General features: G+C 38.9%; 1 protein-coding gene and 1 long non-coding RNA gene across 6 annotated transcripts in view; one reads left to right on the top strand and one right to left on the bottom strand.

The window, feature by feature from the left end:
• Nucleotides 1-2518, top strand: part of NTN4 (netrin 4) — a 130345-nt gene extending 127827 nt beyond the window's left edge. For all 5 annotated transcript variants that reach the window (XM_013963984.2, XM_013963986.2, XM_013963983.2 and 2 more), the window contains one exon: nt 1081-2518. In XM_013963984.2, coding sequence (XP_013819438.2) covers nt 1081-1217 — 137 coding nt within the window. In that variant the 3' untranslated portion in view covers nt 1218-2518. The remainder of the gene's footprint in view (nt 1-1080) is intronic.
• The window catches only part of LOC106502116, a 70474-nt gene continuing 49443 nt past the window's right edge, over nt 6586-27616 (bottom strand). The window contains exons 2-3 of the long non-coding RNA XR_001295702.1: nt 8843-8913; nt 6586-6624 (exon numbers count right to left, since the gene is read on the bottom strand). This is a non-coding gene — a long non-coding RNA (uncharacterized LOC106502116). The remainder of the gene's footprint in view (nt 6625-8842; nt 8914-27616) is intronic.

Raw genomic sequence — 27616 nt, 5'->3', positions numbered from 1 at the left:
TTGAATTTTAATATCTCGTGTTTTCCTTTAATTTGAGTTTTAAAGTATATGTCTCTTTATCTTATATTGGACAGTTTTATTTTATAAATGTAATTACTTATTTGTTCTACCCTATAATATTACAGAAAACTGTTTCACAATACCAATATTGATATTACTAAAGACATCTACTGAGGGAGATTATCATATTTCTATTTACTAATGTATAGATAATGAAATTGTCCTTTCGGTGTTTTTTTATTAGCCAAACAATTTTACTTGAAGCCTGAAAAGAATTTTGAATTATAAAATCAGCAGTAGGTCTTGTCAAGTCTCATCATTTTTTAAAAGTATGACAAAGAAACATTCTATATTCCAAAAACACTTTATCTAAGAGATATGTGCTGTTTTGTATAGTCCATACTTCTCTTCCAATGTTGTTGTTGTTCAGTTGCTCAGTCGTGTCTGACTCTATGATCCCATGGACTGTACCCAACCAGGCTCCTCTCTGCCCATGAGATTTTCCAGGCAAGAATACTGGAATGGGTTGCCATTTCCTTCTCCAGGGAATCTTCCCAACCGAGGGATCAAACCCACATCTGCACGCATCTCTTGCATTGCAGGTGGATTCTTTACTGCTGAGCCACCAGGGCTTCTCTTTCTTTCAATATGTTTTCCCAAATGGTTGTTTCACTTTTATAAAATCCTCCTTAATGTACACTACCATATATAGTGAGTCCTCAAGAACTATTGATTTATAGCATGGAGAGTGGTGTATAGCAAAGAGTAAAACTTCTACCATCAGACAGGGCTGGCAAACACTGTTTCTTAATCTTGCCAAGCCTCAGTGTCCTCATTTGTAAAATGAGGAAAGAAGAAAAGTGATACTTACTTCAAAGGGTTATTTTTAAGGTTAAATAAGATAATACATTTAAAGCATTTGGCACTTAACAAATATTTACCAAATTATTGCTTGTGACTCCCTATTTCAACTGTGAATTGATAAAACCTTGAACCATGTATATATAAAACTACTAAAATCATATCTCTCCCTTCCATAAATTTTGATACTGCATAGCCCCTAACATTGTTCTCTTTTAGGTTTGGAGTACCTTGTAGCAGGACACGAGGATGTAAGAACAGGCAAACTAGTCGTGAATATGAAAAGTTTTGTCCAGCACTGGAAACCATCTCTTGGAAGAAAAGTCATGGATATTTTGAAAAGAGAGTGCAAGTAACAGTAAGGGTTTATAGCACTTAATGGCACGTCTCTATGTACAAAAGACAGACTTAATGGAAAGGAGACCTCAAAAATGAAACTGGAAATTTTTTTAAGTGCCAAAATATATAGAAATGTTCCAATGCATGGACCTTATCTAATGTATCTCTTTTGGGCCCATGTTTAAATACAGTTTGTTTCATAAAGAAGAATGAAAAATCCTAACACTGATACCTATTTTCTATGAGACTGATTCTGAAATTCAAAACTATTAAGGATATTTTAATAGCAATATGATATTTAGCAGTAATCTATTAAGGCCAATGCACCTAACAAGGACTTTTCCCATCTTCAGATATGTTCCTTACATTTGTGCTACTTGAAGTAATTAATGAGATTTTAAGGAATTCCCAACCCTACTATCAGAAAAGGTGTTTCTTAAAAAGAGCCTTCTCTTGTGTGATGTGTGTGAACTTTGGTCTGTGGGGTGTTAAATGGGTCCTCTCCACATGTATATAGTATTTCATTGTATAAAGCACTTTACTACCTACCACTTGTGTTGTGAAAGTTTGGAGACTGCTGTTGACAGGAAAAAAAGAAAAAAGGCGTGTATGAAAACCTGCTGAAACAGAAGCACTGTCACTACGTGTGGAAAAAAGTGACCACATTCAGAAAGTTGTACTCTTTAACCTTGAACACTTAGAGAAACTATGTGAAGATGCAACCTGAAAGGAGAATATGTTTGCATGAAGTCTCAGCTTTGGGCTAGAGGTTAGATTCCACAGATACCAGCAATGATGAAACTTTGAAAAATAAAAAAACTAAACAAGAAGAGATTCTAAAATAAGAGAAAGGAGTCCTAAGTATAGAAAATGCTTGGATAAAGAGGAAATGGACTTTAAATTGTAAAAAGCCCATTTATTTGCAATGCACTTGTATACACTTCAAAGATTATTGTAGACACAGAATTTGTTTTTTGTGTTTAGTATTTAAACCTGAATATTGAGACAGTTTCCTCCTTGTCTTTATTAACAGTATTTGGTCATTCTGTTCACTCATTTTTGGACACAATGTATGTGATAGTTCACCAAATTATAGTTTTTCATTATTATTCATCTTCTGTATCCATCATAACCACTATATATACCATTTCTTCTGTACTTGAATATATAAAACGTGAACCACAGTGCCATAAGATTAACTTCACATTCAGAACATATTTTTTTCCTGAGGTCCTGTGCACTAGCACAAAATTTATATATATTGTTCTGTTAAGTTTTTTATACTTCATATATGTAATAAAGAAATATGATCTCCTTATTTTTTGCCTCATTTTCTGATCAGCTCTTTCACTGATATTAAAGATTGCTTTCTCTCAATGTAGGAGCTCAACTCTAATCCCTTAAATTAAGAAAATAAAATATCATGGGGTTTGGGAATGGAGTGGAAGCCAATTCAGAAGGGTTTACTTTCTGTAGCTGTTGGATGTGAACTTTTTTTTATCAGATGCATTGCATTTTTATATTACATTTACTTTTTAACTAATTTTAAAAGCAATAAAATTTTATTGAAATACAGAAAACCATAATGAGAGAAAAATATGGCTATACTCCAACAATCCTGTGATAATAACTATTAGCATTTCAGTATAGATGTTGCTTGACTGCTTTCTATGCATATATATACCTTTTATAGAACTGGAATTATACTATACATACTATTAGGAAATCTGCTTTTATAACCTGTAGCATAGGTCTCAGTTTCTTCCCTATTCCTATCTTTTCCTGGTAGATGGAATGCTAGCTAGTAGGCATAATTTACAAGCAACTTATAAAACATAGTGGTAAGTTCATCATATCAAGAAAAATAAAAATATATCAAATATATGATTTTCTTAAGTTTCAGAATCGCCAGGTTGCCTTCATTTCCATTTCACTTAGTATAAAATAACCCCTTAAAAAGAAGAATATAAATAATGTCTATTTTTTAAAAGAATACAAAGACGCTAATAATATATTATTCAGTAAAAGAAAATGACAGAACAATATGTACAGTATTAGCTCCCGCCCCTAAAACACATTTATAAAATATACAGTGTTACAAAAGTTCTGACAGATAAATTATATAATAATAATATTTGCCCCTGCAGGGGAAAGAAGGAAGGAGGCTTTCACCTTTTATGTGTATATGTCTGCATTGCTTGACTTTCTTTCCTTAATTATGTACTGGTTTTGTAACTTATTTTTTAAATAATTAACATTTAATCAATTGTTTTTAAAGTATGTTCAAGCAAAATCATAGCAAAAACTTAATTTAGCTAGTTTACCACTTTGCTGGGTCCCCCTATATGGCTTTCCATTTACAAGCAATTTATAAAACATGTCTTTTCATCAGAATCCAGTCCTTATGATTAGAATCTTCACTAGGTACTCTTTCAACACCTTTTCTGGCAATATTCTAAAAAGAAGGCCCCTCTTATAATCATTTCTTAATGTCTTGATTTTCATATCATTTTTAGCCCCTTCACTGCAGTTTTAATTTCCTGTGAGCATTGTTGGTTTCCAAAGGGAAAAAAGAAAAGAAACCTCATGCTCCCCATTTGTAAAAGTAAATAACAAAATGAAATGTGAGGAAGCCGCCTTATGACCCCACTCCCATCCCAGCATTCCATCATTCTGCCACACTTCTGTACACTTTCTCACCCTTGGCGTCTTTCAAAATAACCATCACAGTACCAAGGCAACAGAATCACATACAGCTTCCATCTATGGCTGCAGATGAACATGAACGCTTCCTTCGAGAGCTAGTGGGAAAGTCTTTGCCCCCAGAGCTTTACTCCCTGTACTGCTGGGCTTTATTGGCTAGCAGATTAGTTGCATAATCTTCACATACTTCGCTGTATAATTTGTCTGAGGTCAACTCAGTCTATGCCCTTTTATTACATCACTTTCCCCACAGAGGAATGTTACTAATATTTAGTATTTGATGCAATGGAAATTCTCAATCATAGGATAATCTTTTAATAGTGTCTGCTAAATGAGGTCAAATCTGTAGGGATATGACTGTGAGTCCAAAAAGCAGTATCCATCTGGCTAGATTAAACAGAGAGCAAGGTCTGTTATGGGTAAATATAGTTCTTTGGGATACTTTGGGTTCTTGCAGAACAAATCCCTTTCTCAATGATTAGAGACTTATCAAATCTGAAGGGTGGGAAAAAAGAACCTTGAAAATTCCTTGTGCTGGCTGTCCCTTTGCCACTCCCCTGGAATGCTTGAGAACAAGGAGCGTGAGTACCGCCTCAGCTGTTGAGTTTGTCAGAGGCCCCAGGATTGAACTGCCTTTGTGTTCATTGTTTCAATGATAAGCAGTCCCCTAACCTAACTTTATCAAAGATCCAAAGTTACTCATGATTTATTTCCCACAGTTTGGAAGGAAAATATTTACGAACAACCTCAATTTTGTAGGGGAAATTGCCATGATAAAAATGGAATAGAAGCAAAGGGGTGTGCCTTGTATGACTGATTTTTTTTTAAATCTCTCAGAGAATGATTTGTCTGAGAATACTTTCTGAAAAATGATGCCCTTGTTCCTGCTTTCCTACACTTCTGCCAAAGAGAGTTGAACATTTCTCTATGTTTTGAACATTATTGACTGTGTTTGAGACCTACAATATTTTAAATAACAAATTCTCAGCTTTATTATTAGTCTGTTTATATATGCTGAAAGACAAAAAAAGCAGTATTAGTTACAAGAGATAAAGAAATATGCACTGGGTCAAATAGATATTTCCAGAATTAAGATGCATGTTCTATTAGAGAGAGTTTTAGTAAATACTGAATACACCTCTAGTTTTTCAATACGTGGTCACAGATGGTGATTATGTTCCAAAGTGTGATCATTAATAACAAGTTAATTTATAAATCTAAAACTATCCAAGGTTTATTGGGGGTGATCAAATCATAGTGCATTTATCTGAGTAAAAGGGAATGACAGCCAGACAAGGAAACTTGCTTCCCAGAAAGAAAAATAACCACTGTCAGCAAATTTTCACAGTGTGAGCAAAATGGTCTGTCCAGAAACTCCCTGAACACTGCCTCCTCACCTAGGACATCACTGAGGATTTCAAACTTGGTGAATGAAAAATAAGAAAGATACTACATCAATAGCAATCAGTACTTAAGAGTTTGCTACAAAGAAGGCACTTCTTTCAGTGCTTTACACGTTATTCTCATTTGATCCTCCTGCTGCTGCTGCTGCTGCTGCTGAGTTGCTTCAGTCATGTCTGACTCTGTGCAACCCCATAGACGGCAGCCCACCAGGCTCCCCTGTCCCTGGGATTCTCAAGGCAAGAACACTGGAGTGGGTTGCCATATCCTCCTAAGCACCCTTAAAGGACATGCTATTATTATCTACATTCCCAGACAAGGAAACTGAGGCACAGTGAGACTAAATTGTCCAAGGACACTCAGCCAATAATTGTGGAGCCTGGGTTTGAACCCAAGCATTCTATCTGCCAGAGTTCATATTTCAACCACTAAAAGGGGATCCTAGTATTCAGAGAGGAATTTATGTGAGATGATGCCAACAGCACCGTTTTTTTATTGGTTGTTTCTTTTATTTATTCATTGAAGTATAGTTGATTTACAATGTTGTGTTTCTGATGTACAGCAAAGTGACTCAGTTATATATATATTAATGTATATTTTTCATATTCTTTTCCATTTTGGTTTATTACAGCATGCTGAATATAGCTCCCTGTGGCTATACAATAGAACTTTGTTGTTATCCATTCTATATATGATAGTTTGCATCTGCTAGTCCCCAAACTTCAGCTCCAACCCTTCCTCACTCCACCTTCCTCCTTGGCAACCACAAGTCTGTTTTCTATGTCTGTGAGTGTTTCTGTTCTGTAGATAAGTTCATTTGTGTGATATTTTAGATTTCACATGCTGTTTCTTTTGGATTGTAATTGAATCCCAGTTTTCCTTCAGTTCAGTTCAGTTCAGTTCATTCACTCAGTCGTGTCCGACTCTTTGTGACCCCATGAATCACAGCACGCCAGGCCTCCCTGTCCATCACTAACTCCCAGAATTCACTCAGACTCATGTCCATCGAGTCCGTGATGCCATCCAGCCATCTCATCCTCTGTCATCCCCTTCTCCTCCTGCCCTGAATTCCTCCCAGCATCAGAGTCTTTTCCAATGAGTCAACTCTTTGCATGAGGTGGGCAAAGTACTGGAGTTTCAGCTTTAGCATCATTCCTTCCAAAGAAATCCCAGGGCTGATCTTCTTCAGAATGGACTGGTTGGATCTCCTTGCAGTCCAAGGGAGTCTCAAGAGTCTTCTCCAACACCAGAGTTCAAAAGCATCAATTCTTTGGTGTTCAGCTCTCTTCACAGTCCAACTCTCACATCCATACATGACCACTGGAAAAACCATAGCCTTGACTAGACGGACCTTTGTTGGCAAAGTATATCTCTGCTTTTCTCTATCCTCCAAATTATAATGTATCCCATTAGTCTGTGATTACATAATTTTCTTTCTCATTATTGCATTGCCATTAGCATAATACTGTTTACCATACTTTACACTAAGATGAAACAATGAGTCCATTTTTATCTTTGCTCTTTTCCTCTTGCTTTGATTTTCTGAGATCTATTTAGGTATAAGGTCCACTTTTGCATCTATCAGTAATGACCCTGAATAAGTTACTATACAATTTAACAGAATTTCAATCGGTTATCTCAGCTTTAAGTTTTGCTATGTAGAGCAATTCTTGCAAGATGAATGAGAAGGAATTACACCAGAAAGACAAGGAAACAGAAGAAAATAGAGCATGTAGGCACTATGTTGACCAAGGAGAGAGAGCAAAAGGTAAGAAACAGGGGTAAAGATATAAGAGAAGAAAAGGAAAGTGACAGTTGGAAAAGAAACCAGGTGGTCTGTTCTAGTAAGAATATGCAAAATATTTCAAAGTAGAACATAATCAATTCTTCCATTGCTAGATACCATGATTTAGGGGAGATTGTTCCAAATATTTATTACAAAATATTCCATCCAACTCTTTTGCTATTAGATATGTTTGAGAAGTCAGAAAAGCTAAAGAACAGCAACAGAAAAACCTTGGGGAACAATAATTAGGAAACCAATTGGTTTTACCATATATTGCAATAGAATTTTGAAATTATCTTTTACAAAGTACATGGTCATCAAAATATTTAATACCTAAGTGTTAGTCCTGCCTGAGTTTTTTCCAATAAATATACTCATCTTAATAATGATATCACTTTTGCCCGTATTAAGTGCCAGATGCTGTGCTAAACTTCATACAACTTAGCTCCTCGGACCTCACTTAAAAATCTTGTGAAGTTGGTATTCTTATTAGGCAGAAACTGAGGGCTAGATGGTTGCTTGTCCAAGGTCACCAAACAAGCAAGCAACTGAGGTGGGATATGAACCCTGATCTACCTACATTTAGAATCCATATGTTTAACCTCTATAATCTACTGAAACCTCCAAACCAATAATTTTCAAATAATGTGCATAAGAATCAACAGACATATTTGTTAAAATGCAGAGTCCCAGACCCCCCATCTCAGAACATCTGGTTTAGAAACTCTGGGTGGGAACTAGGGAGAGGCAATTAAATCTGTGTGGTGACTCAGATACAACTACCCTAGACACTTTTACAGAATAGTCTCCACAAAGTCAGAATGATCATGAGCTCTGCTTCTACAAATGTATCTCCCTCTGGTCATAAATCCACTTGGCCTTCATCATGAATATTATTTTATGAATAACCAAATCATTAGTCCTGTTGTGGTTACCCAAGAACTAATGGTGAGAAGGGGGCAACAGGGGATGAAATGGTTGGATGGCATCACTGACTCAATGGGCATGAGTCTGCACAAATTCAAGGAGATAGTGAAGGACAGGGAAGCCTGGTGTGCTGCAGTTCATGGGGTTGCACTGAACAGCAACAAAGATAGTAGAAAAGGGAATTGAAAGGAGATTCCTCCAACCATTATGTACCTTACTTCTTAACCTGGCCTGAAACAGAACTGTGAAATATTTAAATCTGTCTTTGATATCTTAGCTCCTTGGTCCATTTTGGGCAATCTTCTCCCAAGCGTTTATTGCCTTCATACTGCTGAGTCTACACGAAGATGCTACATGAAACTCTGAACTCCCAACTTTCCCTCCAGCCTTAAACAGTATACTGTACCTACCTGTCAAGATGCTGCTGTTTACTAAGATATTCATAAACTGATAAGGTAAAATAAGCCATCGTAATGAGACACCTTCCCATTTTCCCACTTACTTCTTTTTCCCAAACACAGTGTTTTATTGACCCAAATAAACCATGCGTGTCTGCAGAAAACTTTTAATGGGTGATTCTTATCATAGGAATTTCAGGCACTGATGGCAGGCCAGTGGAGGAGATATTTTTGGTCAGTTGTGCTTTTCAATGCCTCATAAATCAGGCGGTTGAGGCAGCTTCCTAATTTCCCTTTAGGCAGCGCCAGTCCTATTCATACACTCAATTGTGAGTGTAAGCTACCCACTCAGAAGCTTAAGAAGTAAGGAGAAAGATAAAAAGCAGTTAGATTGGGAAAGGAAAGCATTGAGAACCATCTAACTTACCCTCTCTCAGAAATAAGGATTCCTGCCACAAATAATAGTCTGCACAGACTTCACATTTTTCTTTCTCATTCCTGTAAATGAGAAGTACAATCTAGGATAACATTTTCCTTGATACACATAGGCAGAAAAATCGAGAAAATGTACACAACTTGTATCACAGCAAATAGAATTCCTTAACTTTGGTAATACTTGTTATATCCACATATAAGCTCTAACCTCTTATGCATAGAGAGTTGGCCAGCAGTGACCTTAGCAACCTTGAGAGCTTTTTATAATAATTGAGAATACAAAACTGGATATTATTTATCAGTGTTCTCTGCCTTTGATAAATGTTGTACTAAGTAGTTTGAAGCAAAAACACAGTGAATACATTGTTTTAATACAGTATTTACAAGTATACTTAATTCATATGCTCCAGAATTTTACAAGTTTCACCAAATGTCTCAGGAAAGAAAGCTAACTTTAGGAAAGATCCCTCCAAGTTTTTGCTTGACCCTAAATGTTATTCAGTTTGGATTAGGTAAAAGCTATTTGAGAAATGGTGTTTTAAATCCTCATATAGGCCACGGTTGACTTTTCAGGATTCTGATTCGGTATCTTTACAAAATGTGCTTTCCATTTTTAAGTAGAAAAGAAAAATAACACATATTTAAAAAAAAAAAGAAGAGTAAGTACCCTGCAACATGAAGAGTTCTTTTTTTTTTTTTAATTTATTTATTTATTTTTAATTTTTTATTTTTTTTTAAATTTTAAAATCTTTAATTCTTACATGCGTTCCCAAACATGAACCCCCCTCCCACCTCCCTCCCCACAACATCTCTCTGAAGAGTTCTTTAATATCGATTTTTAAGGCAGTAAAAAGATGCTTGCCTCGCTTAGTCTCCCATTGAGTAGGTCATCCATTATGTAAATTCCTGACTGAAACATGATTTATGGGAGGCAGGGGTAGAATCAGCATTTTCAGAGTGTCAAACATCATCACAATTTTCATCTCAACTGATCTTCAGAACAACATCTTGAATAGAGAATGCTCGCTTCCTATGCAGTGAGCATTGTTCTGGGTCCTGAGGACAGTGGTCAATGAAATAAAATCTCTACTCTCATGGAGCTTACACTGTATTGGGAGAGGCCATTCATAAGATACATATAATAAGCCCTACTCTTTATCCATGCTGCAAGGATTATTTATGGAGTACTCCCTGGCCCTAAATGATTTAAAAGGAATATCCTCTTTTCATTACTAAAGGGAAAATCCAATGCAATGAACCCTGTCATCTTGGTTGCATTGAACACTATTTTCTCCAAGATGAACTGAAAGTGATAAATGATTAAATTCCTCAGAATAGAAAGCTGTTAAATGGCTAATGGTCACAAAGCAGGCATTTTTGAGTTACACTAAATGCCTGGGCGGGGGTGCAGGGGGGGGACGGGAAGCAGCAGAATTTTTCCTCCCGCCACCCATTATGGAACTGACAAGGTCCTGCTCTGTGCGGTGCTCCTTAATTTTCCTGTTGGCTTCAAAGATTTACAACAGCTCTGTGCGACACTCGTGCATGAGAAACACAGGGATTCCAGGTGCCCAAGCCTTGGTGCACTGGCTGGCTTTGCTCCCCACACGAGCTTACTGGGGTCTCATCAACTCCAGTCATGAGAGTTTGGGAAGATTCACTTGCCCCTGTGAGAAATAACAGTGATCATAATAGAAAAAGAAATACTAGGCATTCTTTCAAGCTGTTGGGAAGTTCTAGCACATTCCAGCTGCAAAAGAATTCAAATTCCTCCTTCAAAGTTTCAGCACCATCCTTGTATGCTTTGTACATTTAATAGACCAAAGTTTAGTTATTAACTCTATAGATTCTCTCCCTGATGTTTTTTATCATGAACCACAAGCTGATTTTATAGGGAGGTCAATCTGGGATTTGGTGAATTATCCTTTGGCTTTGGGCAATGACATTTCAGAGATTTGAAGACTTTTAACATTAAGTGTTGCTATTCCAGAGCACTAAGACATTGTTTGTGATCTGATTTTTGCAGAGTAGTTTTTCCTTAAGCTCTGGAAATCCACATCTATGACTACTTATGGCTTTTGTAAGAAGTCTTCACTCCTTTCAAGGTTCGCATCTTTGAAAGCTCACAACTTGAAGGTTCATATGTAGGGGACCCACTATACCTATTTTCTTCACATTATATCCCCTATGCATACCAGAGTGCCTGGCATACAGCAGATATTCAGAAAATATTTGTCAATGAATAAAATAGGTGATATATCCCAAAACATATTCAACTATTCTCTTTTCTTTATATATTGAATTACTGAAAGTTAATTGAACAGCAGTTACTAAAAGAAATGGCTTAGTGGAGTGTTTAAGAACGCAGAATGTAAACTGATTGCCTAGATTCAAATATTAGTTCTGTCGCTTATCAGCTATGTGGACCTGGGCTAACCAACTAACTTTTCCGTATTTTATATTCCCAATCTGTAAAATGCTGCAAGTGATAGCAGTGATAGCACCTACCTCACTGGATTGTTGTAAGGAAGAAGTGAATTAACATAGGTAAAGTACTTAGAACAGCACCTGGGGATTTCCCCGCTGGTCCAGTGGTTAAGAATCTATGTTCCCAAGACAGGGTTCATGGGTATAATCCCTGGCCAGGGAACTAAGATCCTGCATGTCAAGTGATGCAGCCAATAAATAAAACAGCACCTGGCATATAATAAACAGTAGGTGTTTGCTATGATGAAGAAGATGATGGTGTTCAAAGCTCCAGGGCACTGGGGATACATTGGTGAAAAAGTCAGATAGGTTCCTGTGTACATATAACTTACATTCTACTGGGAGAAACAAACAATAAACTTACAAACCAGTCAGTGAAACAATTTCAAATAGTTTTAAACATTATGAAGGAAATGACACTTTCCTGGTGTTGAGAAATGAGTATGTGTGTGTGTGCTAAGTCGCTTCATTTGTGTCCAACTCTGTGCAATCCTATGGACTGTAGCCCACCAGGCTCCTCTGCCTGTGGGATTCTCCAGGCAAGAATACTGGGGTGAGCTGCCATGCCCTCTTCCCGGGGATCTTCCAGACGCAGGGATGGAACCTGTGTCTCTTACATCTCCTGCATTGGTGGGCAGGTTCTTTATCACTAGTGCCACCTGCGAAATGAGCACTGAGGTGGGATTTAGAATGTTTACTAAATTCCACTAACCTCTGTGAAAGGGAGGAGATGGAAACAGAAGTAATCCAAGGAGAAACTGCACAGCAAAGCAGGCCCAGCTGTAGCCCTAGCCCACGCCACGAGGACAGAGGGAGCAGAGTGAACCTTCAGGGCTGTCCTGAGTGGGGCTGAGGTAAACAGGCGTTTAGATACCTCTTTGGATGTGGGCTACCCTAGGAAGGGGTGTGACCATGATCTCTGCAGCTGAAGAAGTGCCTAAAGGGGCTGACAGCTGAAGACTGCCCGCTGCCACTGAAGGGAGACAGGACAGCACAGAGTACACATTCCACCTAGAAGATATGATGGAAGGGATGGGCCACTGCCTAGAAAATGTGGTCATGGAAGGCCTCTTTGAGGAGGTAATGTTTAAGCTGGTAACTCTACAGTGAGGAAGTGGCAGCCCTAAAGTAGAAAGGAGAAAGCATTCTTATTAAAGGAAATAGAACAGTGTCCCCCAGGACAGAACAAGTTGGGAGTGTTCAAAGTTCAAACAGCCAGTCGGGGTGGAGAGTGGTATAAAATGAGATCTGAAGAGGCAGGCAGGGGCCAGAGCATGAGAACTTTGGAAGAGTTTGGATTTTATTCTAGATAATGATGAGGAGCAATTGGAGGAAAGAGGCAGGATCTGTTTTACTTTTTAAAAAGATCCCTCTGGCTGGTATTTTGGGAATAGATTAAAGAAAGAATACAAGTGAAGACAGAAAGACCAATTAAAGGTTATTGAAGTTTTCCTAACAAATGCTGGTATGTTGTGGAGAACGCAATGGCAACCCACTCCAGTACTCTTGCCTGGAAAATTCCATGGACAGAGGAGCCTGGTAGGCTGAATTCCATGGGGTCGCTAAGAGTCAGACACAACTGAGTGGCTTCACTTTCACTTTTCACTTTCATGCATTGGAGAAGGCAATGGTAACCCACTCCAGTGTTCTTGCCTGGAGAATCCCAGGGACGGTGGAGCCTGGTAGGCTGCCGTCTATGGGGTCGCACAGAGTCAGACACGACTGAAGTGACTTAGCAACAGCAGCAGCAGCTGGTATGTTGATGAACATGAGAAAAGTGGCTGTATTTACATGCACTACTCTGCAGGAAACCCCACAGGGTTGTTAAAGGATTAAATGTGGAAAGTGAAAAAGAGACTCAAGAATGACTCCTAGTTCTTTCAGCTTGAACGACCGGAAGAATGGTGATATCCACTGAGATGGTAAAAAGCAGATTTAGGGTTGAAAATAAAGAGTCTCTTTTGGATTTTTTCATTTGAGATGCCCACTAGACACGGTGGAGATGTCAAGTAGTCAGTTGGATATAAAAGTCTAGAGCACAAAAGAAGAGGCACCAAAGGCTAAAGCTTTATATTTAGAAAGGTAAACAAATGCTGTTATTGCCACATGTGTGGGCTTACTCAGTCGTGACCGACTCTCTGCAGCTCCATGGCCTATAGCCTCATGAGGCTCCTTTGCCCATGGAATTTTCCAGGCAAGAATACTGGACTGGGGTACCATTTCCTTCTCAAGGTAACCTTTTCTTCCTGACCCAGGGGTCAAACTCAAATCTCTTGCATCTCCTGCTTTGGCAGGACGATTCTCTGCCATTAGCACTACCTGGGAAGCTACTGGCATATGACGATTCCCAATACTCAGTAGCATAAAGCAACAATAATATATTTTTGCTCACATCTATAAGTTGTCTGTGGTTTAATATAAGTATCTCTGCTGTTATCTGTAGGTCTGTGGGTCAGACAGGTAGCTATACTCTATGTCTCTCATCCTCCTAGGACCAGCAGGCCAGCCAGGCAAAGATAGTGGCAGAGACTCAAGAGAACAAGAAGAAACATGCAAGGCCTTGAGAAAGTCCCAGGAAATAAAAACAGAATGAGAAAAAAATATCTACACCCCCATGTTTACTATATTCACAGTAGCCAAGATGCAGAAACAACCTAAATGCCCATCAGTGGATGAATGGATAGAAGATATGATATGTACATATATATTTAATATTCTATTATAAATGGTGAAATATTATTCAGCCATGAGAAAAAAGGAGCTTGCACAACACAGATGGACCTTGAGAGCGTTAGGCTTAGTGAGATAATCCAAAGACAAACATTTTATATCATCTGTGTAACCTAAAACAGCCAAACTCATAAAAATATAGAGTAGAATGGTGGGTAGGCCAGGTTCACAATTTTAGGCTGCTGTTCAGACATCCCCTCAGTCCCTGCTGCTTTCTTTCCCCAAGCCCAGCCCTGTCTGTCCTCCCAGACAGCTCACCACACACCCGATGATGGCCCTCATCTTGCTAGCATAGGCTCTAGTCTTTCTCTTCTAGTCCTCCTCACCTCAGGCTTGACATCTTACGGATTTCCACCTTGTACAAATGCTTTCCTTACTTCAAGTCCCACTTGTCTGTCCTAGGGACTCTTAGCAGAGGGTTGAGGTGGGAAGGGAGTGTGAGCAAGTAGTGATCCTGAAGAGCAGCCATTCTGTCTTCGACATGGCTTAATCTGCAGTATTTTCCAAGAAGCCTAAAAGGCACCAACAAATATCTCACATAATGAAATATTATTATTTGTATTACATAGTAGTTTGGCTTGGAGAACTTTTCCTACAGTCTCATGCCAGGAATTCCAATGAACAGGCACTTTTTTCCTGGAACAGAAGGATTACTTGAAATGAGCTATAGTTTAAAACAAGTCATTATTGGATATATGCTAAGATTTTCCTTGTTGATTTTCTGAGGCCATCGTGTTTTTCTAAACTCATACATCTTCAGGTGCTATGCATGGTATTTTCCTGTTGTCGGGCAGCTAAATATTCTTTCACTGACTGGTCCTAGTGAGGTATGGAGAAAATCATAAAACTGGACATTAGGAAGTAATGACATCAATGTTCAAATCACAAAAGACAATATGAAAACAAATACCGTAGCCCTTTGGTATATGCAGGGACTAGTTCCAGGAAACCCCCTCCCCCTCCAGATACCAAAATCCACAGATTCTCAAGTCTCTTACATAAAGTGGCATGGTGTTTGAACAAAACCTATGGATATCTTCCCATCTTTCTGTATATTTAAAATCATCTCTGCTGCTGCTGCTGCTAAGTCACTTCAGTCATGTCTGACTCTGTGCGACCCCATAGACAGCAGCCCATCAGGCTTCCCCATCCCTGGGATTCTCCAGGCAAGAACACTGGAGTGGGTTGCCATTTCCTTCTCCAGTGCATGAAAGTGAAAAGTGAAAAGTGAAAGGGAAGTAAAATCATCTCTAGATTACTTATATACCTAATACAAAGTAAATGCTATATAAATTGTAAATACAATGTAAATGCTATGTAGACAGTTGCCAGTTTACAGCAAATACAAGTTTTGCTTTTTGAAACTTATTTTTCTAACATTTTTGATCCTCAGTTGAATCCACAGACACAGAAACCACAGATAGGCAGGGCCAACTGTGTCCTGCTTTAATTCTGGTTCGCAGTGTTAACAAAGCATTGAATTTGGCAAGACTGAAAACTGCTAACTCTGCTTGATCACTGTCATTTAGTGAAAATTTATTTCCCTGAACTCAACAGTACTTCATCTGGCCATGGTGCTCACTGGGAAATTTCCAGTGACCCATGAAACTCTCTCATATTTCACCACGCCTGGGTTCTAGTTACCTCTCCTTGCCACAAAATCATTTTGTGGTCTCTGCCTCTTCCTTCATTCTTTGCCCTGCAAATAAGGTGGAGTAACTATGCTGCCCACCTGATGACAGAGCCTCTCAGATCTGCCTGTTATCACATTATTTCAGGCATCTTCAGAAGCAGCTTTAACTTTGGTCTCTGCTTTAAGACTATTTCATTATTTGATTTACTTCAGAGTTTGTCATACTCAGACTGAATTACTTTTGTCTGGTGGGGACCAGTCTCTTTGCCTCAGGCTCCCTGTTACTCTCTTCAGCCATGGCTCCCCCTAGTGGCAAAGTTTCTGCACACAATGATGCCCCATGTTGCCTTAGGAGTTGGTTACACTTTCTTTTTTGTTTTTGACTACATCCCTTGTAGCATGTGGGACCTTGGTTCTCCAACCAGGGATCCGACCCATGCCCCCCTGCAGTGGAAGACAGTCTTTGTCTTTGGACCACCAGGGAAGTTCCAGTTACACTTCTTAAAGGGACTCTGTAATACCTTTGTCAAAGAGTGGCTCAGAGCAGTCTCTCCACTGAATATATATATTCCTTGCATAGATCATGTCTCCTAGTTCGTCCCCCAAACCCTTTTTTAAAAATATAAATTTATTTATTTTAATTGGAGGTTAATTACTCTACAATATTGTATTGGTTTTGCCATACATCAACATGAATCTGCCACAGGTATACGCATGTTCCCTATCCTGAACCCCCCTCCCTCCTCCCTCCCCACACCATCCCTCTGGGTCATCCCAGTGCACCAGCCCCAAGCATCCAGTATCATGCATCGAACCTAGACTGGTGATTCATTTCATATATGATATTATATATGTTTCAGTGCCATTCTCCCAAATCATCCCACCCTCGCCCTCTCCCAAAAAGACTGTTCTATACATCTGTGTCTCTTTTGCTGTCTTGCATACAGGGTTATTATTACTATCTTTCTAAATTCCATATATATGTGTTAGTGTACTGTATTGGTGTTGTTCTTTCTGGTTTACTTCACTCTGTATAATAGGCTCCAGTTTCATCCCCCTCATTAGAACTGATTCAAATGTATTCTTTTAAATGGCTGAGTAATACACCATTGTGTATATGTACCACAGCTTTTTTATCCATTCATCTGCTGATGGACATCTAGGTTGCTTCCATGTCCTGGCTATTATAAACAGTGCTGCGATGAACACTGGGGTGCATGTGTCTCTTTCAATTCTGCCCCAAACCCTTTTTGAGTCAAACTTGCATACGGCCCTAAAAAAATTAGAGTAGGGAAGCTAAGGGAACACACCGCAGTCATACTCAAAACTGCCTCTTGACTAACATCTGAGTCTCTGAGATAAGACATGCACCCACTGACTCTCTTTTAGCCCTGTCTTTGAGTGTGTTCTTGGCCCTTCCTTCATGACTACCAGCCCTTCTACCACTCCCAGGTGAAATAGGGACACCTGAGCAAATTAAGCCTGAGATATTTCTTAGTTTCCCTACACAGACCTACAACAGCCTAGGTTATACTAGTAAAGGAAAGGAGTCTCTGACTAAAGCCTGTGTCGGGGTCAAGTCACCTCAAATATTTATTGAGAACCTTCTTCATGCCCAGCACCAAGAAGTTCTTGGCACCTAGTTATTGTCGCTAGTCCCAACAGTTTTCCCTGAAAGCATCATTATGTCACATGATTTTCACAGCCCTCACTGCCCTCCAGGAGCTATGGTGCAATCCTGGGTGATGGTGGACTATTGAATGGAGCAAGCCTGGGCCACAGACGGACCACAGACAGACTCTGCATAGTATAGTATAGAGTATAGCTGAGTTCTCCAGCCCTCCTCTACCCTCCAAAAGGCTCCGAGTAAACAGTACCTGTGTGTTACAGTCATTATTTAGCACTTCTCTCCTTTGCTTCATTACCTCATATCTGTTACTCAGACTGTAAACACAGACTAAACGCCAAGACAGAGATAAAGTCACCAGGAAACCCAGCTCCATGTGCCAGACCCACCTTTGTGCTTTTGGACGTTTGCTCTCTTTGTTTAGAGATGACAGGAAAATGGTGTCACATTGCTCAGTGCTCATTTGCTTCCTGCTCTGTTAGGTATTAAATCCCAGAAACTTGTGCAAGACTCAGTGCCCCTTACCATGGCCAGCTGACTAGAACACTAGCCCCCAGCTTTATGTCCAACAAGAGTTTTTTCCTCTCCTCTCCTCTTTTTACTTCACCTCTTCCCAAGATCCTGTGAGCCAAACAATATAATGTAACAAACAAGACATGTATGTTGCAGAGACTTCTCTTCTCTATGGTTCTACTCACAGAAAAAAAAAAAAAATAAGAAAGAACTGTTGATTATCTTAACCTCCACATAACTTGTAGGACAAAAAGATTCCTGTCAAATAACCTTCCCTTAATAAATTCCCTTTGCCATTGTAGACTAAGGCACGACCTTTAAGCATTAATACCCAGACAATAAAACATTTGTGTGTTATTTAATTAGCTTATTTTTTTGTTAATGTACATTCCTGTGGTTATACTACTTTCCACTCAAACTTGAAAAAATATATACTATCTGGGATTAAAGCTTTTTTTTTTAACTGGTGCATCCATACTTCTACTGCCATTTTTTAATTATTTTATTGCCTCCTAGCCAGGCTCTTTTAATGTTTTGAGGTTATCTCATAACAACGGGTAGTTTATTAAGTCCTGGAAACATGTACAACAATAAGTCTTTGTGCAAAGTTTTGGCATGCTGGAGATTTTTGGTTTAAAAAAAAAAGACTGACAGATCCGGCAGAGACCACTGTCATTTTTGCACCATCTAATCCCCCTTATGAAGTGAGCTTTATCAAAATGGGAAGTGATCATCTGGCACTATAAACAACACTGGAAAAGCCAATTCAATAAATCAGAGGGGTTATTCCATGTCATTTACATGCTCAAACAAGAGGGAGGGCACATGGGCTTTAGTAAATCCTCAGTTTCCAGCCAAAGGCCTTTCAGAGCTCTTGGCTGCCTGATCAGATGTCTAGATCTATGAAAGAAAGTGTTTGGAGCTAAAGGAGGATGGTCTGATATACCATAAAGAGAAGGTTTGGACTGTACAACTTGCTTAGTATTCTACATGAGTGTCTAATAATTATGTAATTAATAATTATTATCTCATTTTTTACATTATTATCTCCTTTAAAGAAGTAAGACTAAAAAGAGCTAAGAAATATAGGCAGATGGGAAATGATAGATCTGGAATGATAATCTTTCCACAATGTCCACATCATAAAATAGAACATCAGAGGGTGCTGCTGGTCTCTATCAGTGATCCCATGTTAGTCCCACACATTGCCTGGTTACTGAGCAATGATGTATATGATTGATGACTCAGATCACAGTGCTGATGAGGCCCACAGCCACTCAGTTGTAACCAATGTTGTTGAGAAACTACTGTGTTCCAGGCACTATTCTAGGTATAAGAGAGACAGCAGTGAATCAACAGACAAAGTCCCTGTCCTCGCTGGGTTTACATTCTAATAAGGGGAAACAGGGCTTCCCAGCAGTTAAGAATCTGCCTGTAATGATAGAGACGCAGGAGCTTCGGGTTTGATCCCTGGGTTGGGAAGATCCGGTGGAGGAGGGCATGGCACTCCACTCTAGTATTCTTGCCAGGAGAATACTGTGGATAGATGATCCTGCCGGGCTATGGTCCATGGGGTCAAAACGAGTTGGACATGACTGAAGTCACTGAATATGCAAGGGGAAACAGACAACTAAGTACATAATGATGTCAAGTTGGGATAAGTACTATCAAGAAAAATAAAGGTTAGGGAGGAAAAGAGAAAACTTCAGTGGGGGTACTATTCAATTTAGATGGCCAGGGAAGTCCTCTCTCATAAGAAGATGTCTGAGCAAAGATTGAAGGAGCTGAGGGAAGGGAGAAGAAAGTGAACCATGTGATATCCATGGAAAGAGCACTCCAGGCAGAAGGCACACCAAGTGAAGGGCCTGGTGCAAGAGGATGTTCTGTACATTTAAGGAAAAACGCTGACTTTGCCAGCGTGGCTACAGCAGAGTAAGCAAAGGCAAGAGTGCAAAGAGATGAGGTGGAATGGGTGGCAGGGGGAGATGACTGAGATCCTTGCAGATTCTGAAAACGCTCTGAATTTCACTACGTGAGATGGAAATTCTTTGGGAGGTTTTCAGCTGAGGAATGACATACTCGGGACTATGTTTTAGGAGAATCACTCTTAATTAACCTGCTGATTGGCTTCCTCTAGTCAACAAGGCCTCAAACTACACATAGAATGAGAGGTAGGGTGGTAGTGCCAAGAGCATGGGCTTTGGAATGAGATAGTTCTGGGTCCAAACCTTAGGCTCAATCCTCTGTTAGTTTATTAACCCTACACTAGTTATTTAAGCTCTCTGAAGTGCAGTTTCCTCAACTCTAAAAGGAGAAAACATAATCTACTACAGAGCAATTAATTAAATGAGATATTTATAAAGCACTTGAAATATAGTGGTTAGCTCTAAAAAAAAACCAAAAACCAGCCAGTGTAGTTATTTAATTTAGTAACTAAGTTTTGGATTATTTTATCATTAGTACAAATAATATAGGTAAGACCCAGATTGAATAATATTTCTTATCTGCTTCTAGAATAATAACAATAACAAACTAATAGTTGGAAAAATAAAGGAATTGCTCTTTCTCCCTCAAAAAAAAAATCTTTCTATTTTGGGAAATTTCCAAACATATACAAAATTAAAGCAACTAATCTAATGAATCTCCATTTACACAATATCAATAATTAGCATTTATTCAATCTTATTTCATCTCATTTTTCTAGATTGTTTTATTTTTTATTTTCTAAATTGTTTTATTTATTTTCTTATTTTTCCAGAATGTTTTAAAGCTAATACCAAATATATTTTATCATTTCAACTATAAATATTTCAGTTTGAATCCCTAACAGAAAATAACTTCTTTTTAACATAACTTCAATGCAATGATCATATCTAACAAAGCTAGCAATCATTTCTTTCCTAAAACAATTGTCGCTTAATATCATCTAGTATGCATTCCATGATCAAATTTCCCAGCTGTGTCAAAAGTATCATTTTTACAATTGTTTTGGTCAAATCAGGATCTAAGCCAGGCCCATGGATTTTGGTTGACTGATATGGCCCTCAAGTTTCCTTTTATTTGTAATGGTACCTCCTTCTTCTTTTCCCTCATGACATTTGTTTTTGAAGAAACTGTCACTTAAAGAATATGCTTTATTAATGGCATGTTAACAATGTTTCCTCCATATGCAGAGGATAAAAAACCTATACTGTATTGTACTGTAGTCACATGACAAATGCTTTCAGACAGAAAAAGGAATGTTTTCTTCTTCCAAGAGAGGAAATTGACACTAGCAAATCTTGTAGAGATAATGTCATTTAACATGGTGAGGAAATGACCAAGAGCAGACTTAGGCTCTTTAACATGGACATAAAGGACTATTGTGGAAATGTATATTACCTGAGGGCTTCCTTCCAGTCCTAGAATCCTCTGAAACCCATCATTACACATGTATTCAGAGAATCACCATGGGATAATGACCAACAGAATTTCTGTTTTACGTTAAAGAGCAATCAGAAGTTTTCCTTGTTGGGAAGAAATGACAAGATTACTTCCTGTCCTAGTTGAAAAGAGAATAGGTCAGTTAATACCACCAAACGCCTATATTGCCCTTAGAACTTATGGTCTAATTGGGTTGGCTTAGCTAAATTCAATCCTGAAATCATAGCTAGAGCTAGCTGACTTTCACTAGTTTTTTCAAGTAATTCTCTAGAACACCATCAAAAGAATTAAAGGGATGCTGAAAAATTCTGACTGAGCATAAGTGGTTTTTTCAGTTGGGAGAAAAGAAAACCAGGTAGAGGTAGCCCCTATTGATTCCATATCATATTATGTAAGTTTTGACAAAGGCTCACTTGTGGAAATAACTACCGAGAAGCTAAACTGTCAAGAACTTGTCCAGGAACTGACTTCTAGAAGGAAGTCAAAAACTTAAATTTAGATATTGGTTCCCATACACTTTATTTAACCATCAGGTACAAACTTCCTTTATAGACCTTAGTTAAAGGCCAGAATTAGAAATGAAGTATTTGTACTCGTGACAAATTATTTTGGATTTGAGGATCCTTTGAAATGTCCATGTGAGTCAACATGGGGTGGGAGTTGGAAAAAGAAAGCCTGATCTCCCACTTATAGCTAATTTTGGCTCTGGTAATCAGGGAAACACAAGAGGCAGCCAAGTATAGACTGGCAGCTCCAACTAGCTTGTTTTGTTATTTTGTCTTTCCCTCAATAGTCAACCTTCCTTCAACATTCATTGGAGTGTGACCTAGCACTAGACCCACTGTTTTCTGAGTATAATAATTCTTCATCAAAACATGAAGCCAGGAGTCTGGTTTGACACTGACATTTACTGTTAATTGAGATGAATAACTCAGAGATTATTGTTGCCAAACAAATCACAGAAGGAAAGCAGTGGTCTATAGGACACAAGGCAGAACAGTGGAGAGAAAACAGAATGACAGGAGAAGAAAATAGACAGGAGAAAGAAGGACATTTCTAAAAGATATGTACCCAAACATCTGATGAAAAGGAAAACAGAAGATGGAGGGGGGTGATGTGGGAAAAGAAAGTAATAACTTTGGATTCAGAGATGTTATTAAAGTTGGCACATATAGGATTGTGGAAGGGAAACATCAAGTCTCTTCTGTGCTGGATTGGCCATAGAGAAGAGCAGGAGAGGTCAAGCATAGCCCACTGTGTGGTTCATCAGTAGTACCAAAAAGAAGACAAGTGAGGCTCTGTCTTGGACAAGGCCTTCCCTGTGCAGGTAAAAACCTGAGCTGTCCTACCAGGGCTTGGTCTCTGAAGTGTGAGAGCGACATACCTGGCTTACCCAAACTACATATGCTTTTTATATCACTAACCAAAATTGATAGAAAACAGAAAATTTTTAAAGTCTTTAAATTTAAATGGGAGGAATTTTGGTTAGATTTAATCAAGATTTTATAACAAGTTGCTTTAAAAGGAAAAAGAAAATTAAAAGCTGGCATCCAATAAGGGCTGTTCCTTGGAAGAAAGCATAATGTATATTGATGCTGTTTCTTCTGGCTAGGAACAATAAGACATGGGAAAATACTGGGAGACAGATTTCAATTCAATACAAATAATAACTTTTCAACACTTTTATGGCCCAATCATGAAACATGCCATCCCTTCAGAAGGATGAGATCTATGATACTGGAAATAGTCAATATTGGATGACTTGCTATTAGTAAAACTGAATACAAGTGGTCTCCAACATTTGTAAGTATAAGGTCCCCTTTGAATTCATCAGGTTAGAATTTGAACTCCTGGTATTAAGAAACCATGTTGACTAATGCCGCAGAATTATCTAGTTAAAAATGGTTAAAATGGTAAATTTAATGTTATGAGTAGTTTACTACAATAAAAAAATCAGGATGACAAAATATGAATTTAGTGATGCTTTTAAACAACAAAATTCTGTAAAAGCAATTATCCTTCAATTAAAAAAATTTTTAAAAACTAAAAAATAATTGTATTTTTATGGCGTTTACATATGTTAGGAAAACCATGTTCATTATTTCCTATAGTTGTTTGTTTATGGCATGTACAATATATCCCAGGTACCAACGCAGGCACTGGAGGTACAGAAGTGAGTAAAAACCAATATGGCACCTGATTTCATAAAGCACATATATATATATGTAAGACATTTTTTTTAAATTAATTCATTTTTAATTGAAGAATAATTGCTTTACAATATTGTGTTGGTTTCTGCCATACATCAGCATGAATCAGTCATAGATATACATATGTCTCCTCCCTCGTCAACCTTCCTATCTCCTACCCCATCCCAAGATTTGTTATTTATGATCCACAGACAGTGCTATGTCACAGTTGATTAGAGAACCCTGTCTCTAATTCCCCACTTTCACATGTTGAGAACTACTGGTATAAAGCAATCTCCTCCTTCTTTAACCATCAGATCTCTACTGTATGCATTATAAACAAAAACACAGGTCAGCAATAACATGTGGCTACAGATAATAATATGTTAAAGTGCGAAAAGTTCATCCCATGCTAACTTGGAAACAAGATAGATTTAGGGTCTTTTTCATGGTAATCCAATATGCCCTTGACAGGAATATGAAGACGATTGATACATGTTGATTTGTTATTCTAAGTTTGGAATTTCGTTGCTATAGTATGAAAGGGGGAAAAAAAAGCACATTTTTTAAAAGTTCTTATGAAGGATTATTTAGGGACATCTAAAATAGGATCATGAACAACTAGTTTAAAATAAAGAGGTTTTGCTTTAACATCACACTCAGTTTGGGGGTTGTAAAAGAACAGTCAGATAGTTAACAATTTACCTGATACCTTGGGTGCCTGCCAAAGTACTTGCTGATTTCATTCTAAAATGTGTCCTGCCAGGGGCTACAAATGAGAGGGATTCCTCTGTTTTGCATTTGTATGTGACACACGGTTTTTTAGGAGAGGAGTCAGAGGAGAAGGGGAGTTTTTTAATTCAGTTATACACTTCAACAACGGAGAGCCCCTGAATAATCAGATTTTCTTCCTCCACTTGGCCTCCAACTGAGCATGTTGCAATCCTTTCCTAACTGGAGCGCTGCAGGGGTGTGACGAGTGAGGACATTACTAGACATTTGCATTTAAAGAATTAATAAAAATTCCTCATTTGCATGAAAGCCCCATGAAGTTTATAACCTTGACGCTTTATAACCCCCTGCACTGGTTTCTCTCCTGGTGTGGCCAAACAAATCAACATAAGTCTGTATTTTAAAGAATGCAATTAGTAATGTGCTACTGGGCCACATACTGGAATGATGCAGTTCCCTGGCCAGAAGTTCAGAAAAGGGAAACAAACAATACAGAACAATGAAAAGCATTCCCTGGGCTATATTAACCTTTAGGTCACCCATATTAATGGCAGCTATTCCATGTGAACATTTTTTACTGTGAGCAAACAATCTATTGAGGACAAAAAGGTCAAAACTGCTTTTCTTTGGGGTTGACAGAGGAGAACTTCTCACTTGTTCTTGCCTGGAAATTGATATGATCAGTGCTTTCTGGGGCTGATTTTCAAAGTTTAGCTTGCAAATCTACCTTAGGGTTCTCTGTGATCAGTTCCTCTAGCAGCACCTGAGCCCAGTCTGCCTCTGTGGTCCTGCACCCTACTTGGGGCAACACAGAAGGAGGTCATTAGGGCTGTTGCCAAGACCACAAGACTCCTGAGAATGGATCTGGCATCAACACCCTGCCCTGCAGGAGGAGCACTGGGAAGAGGGTACCTAACGGAAAATTCAAGAATGTGTCCTTAGCCAGGGGGGAGAGAGGAACCTGCCCCGCAGCGTGGCACTGAAGAAGACAGAGAACACCGGACTTCAATTAGGACCCCACAGGCCTCACTCTCTTGTGTAACCTTATAAACGGAATTTCTTAAAAGATGAGTGGAAATCTCAGATTAGTCAAGCTACTGACGGCTTTGGGAGAGATCCAGGCGCCCTCTAGAGGCGATACTGTGATTTCTAGTCACTGCGTGGCCTAAGGATATTTGGGAAGGGGTCAGGGCTTCTCCCCACTCCAGTATTCTTGCCTGGAGAATCCCATGGGCAGAGGAGCCTGGCTAGCTACAGCCCATGGGGTCGCAAGAATAGGACACGGCTTAGTGACTAAACCACCACCACCACCACCACCAGGATTTCTCCGGGCTTCCTCCATTGACTCAGGGGTAAAGAATCCGCCTGCAATGCAGGAGAGGCAGGTTCAATCCCTGGATCAGGAAGATCCCCTGGAGGAAGAAATGGCAACCCGCTCCACTATTCTTGCATGGAGAATTCCATGGACAGAGGAGCATGGAGGACTACAGTCCATAGGTCGCATAGAGCTGGATAAGACTGAGAGACTGAACACACACACACACACACACACACACACACACACTGAGAGACTGAACACACACACACACACACACACACACACACACTGAGAGACTGAACACACACACACACACACACACACACAAAGGTTAGTTACCAAACACACAAACTGGAGGAAGTCCCCAGGAACAGCAGTACCACTGGGAGCTTCCAATGAAGCCCAGCTAATAAGAACTGTTCCCAAGAGCAGCAGTGTCGAACTCTGTCTTCTCTTCCTGTTTGTCACCCTTGAGGGAAACTGAAGTCAGCCTTTCCTGTCTATACATATATCTGAGGGTGGAATATCGGGGCAAAAGGGTGGCCTTTTCTTCTTTTGGAAACCACTCTATAATTTTGAGCCCTTTTATCTAAATTAGCTAGATCCTTGACTCCAAATTACTTCCTCTTATTTCTTCCCCTGAGAAACCCTTGCAAGCTTCAACCTTGCCACCTCCCCAGCAGCCTGAGTAAGGCTGCTCCCTACCACGATGTCCCTGGCGAGGTAGTTACTTTATTAAGCATAGCTTTCTTCAGCTTGGTCACCACCACTGCTCCCACTTCTCTGGCCCTAGAGATGTGGCATCATTCTTCTCTTTGCCACATCTTTTCAAGCATGCAACAGGCCTTTCTAAGAATTCATCAAGGCAGACTATATCACCCATAACAAGGCTTCAACAAAGGATCAAAAGTAACAAACTGGAAGAGACCCTAAGATTATCTGCTAAACTCTAAACTACATGCATTAGAATTATCTGAAGTGTTTGTTAACAAACAAGGTTAAGGGCCCTACTTCACCCTTAATCAGAATTTCTGGAAGTGGGACTCAGATATGATGATAATCTCCGCAGAAGGTATACATGCACACCAATATTTGAATGACTGGCATGGGAAGTAATTTACAACTGCTATAAGATGTGACTTCTTTCAGAGCCCACAAGACCAGCAGCCAATATGAGGAACCCTCAGGGCACATCCATGTCTAATTTTCAACCTGCATTCATGTGGTAGACATTGGCTCAGCCCCATCACTACCAGTGCACTGGAATGTCCATGTAGCAAAACCCAGGCAAAATGCCAAAAAGTCTAGTGAGAGAAGAGTTCTCTCATCTGGTCTAAGGCTCACCCAAGTTCTACTTTATTTCCAGTCCCAGGCAGTGCTTCTTTCAGGATGAATGAGTTTCCAAGATCACAAATTTCCACTGTCATCATGAAAACCACCATCCAAAACCCACCAAAGCATGGTCTTACTCTGAGAGTCTCAAAGATAATCACTTCAATATACTTCTAAAAGCCCAGGGTCATTCCTTTTCCAAATAACACTACAGCTCGGGCATTAACAGTCCAAGCTGACTTCACCAAGTCCAGCACAGCTCTTTTTATTGTCTCTCCTCTGTTCTAAGATAAAGGTAGTACCTATATCCCTTTCCTGGAGTTCTCTTGGTCCTGGCTTGGACTATGTGATTAATCTTGCTTAACTAGAATACAACAGATCTCCCCAAGAAAAAGAGGTAACAGAGGAGTCTTGATCTATACCTAGAAAAGAGACATTTCAAATTATGTGATTCTAAAATGCTATCAATTCCCAGACAGAACATCAGGATAATGCAGGTTTTATCAGTTACTTGCATACTCTCATAAATATTTAAATTTATATTTAATGTCACTTAAAATAATTTCAAGATTACATTTTAATGTAACATTGAAAAATCTGCATATTTAAAAGGGCATAAAATGGAACAATGTTTTAAATGTACACAAAAATATTTTACTCATTGACAAATAGTATATATTTATCCATATAATTATTCTACTTTATTATATGATATTACAAAAGTCTGAGACTTTTTAAATTTATAAACTTCCAAATCACTTCTTATAGACAGCATGATATGA

Source organism: Capra hircus, chromosome 5, assembly GCF_001704415.2.
Source record: "Capra hircus breed San Clemente chromosome 5, ASM170441v1, whole genome shotgun sequence".
Lineage (NCBI taxonomy): Eukaryota > Metazoa > Chordata > Mammalia > Artiodactyla > Bovidae > Capra > Capra hircus.
The sequence above is the reverse complement of the archived record's forward strand: the minus strand, read 5'-3'. Positions and strand labels throughout refer to the sequence as shown.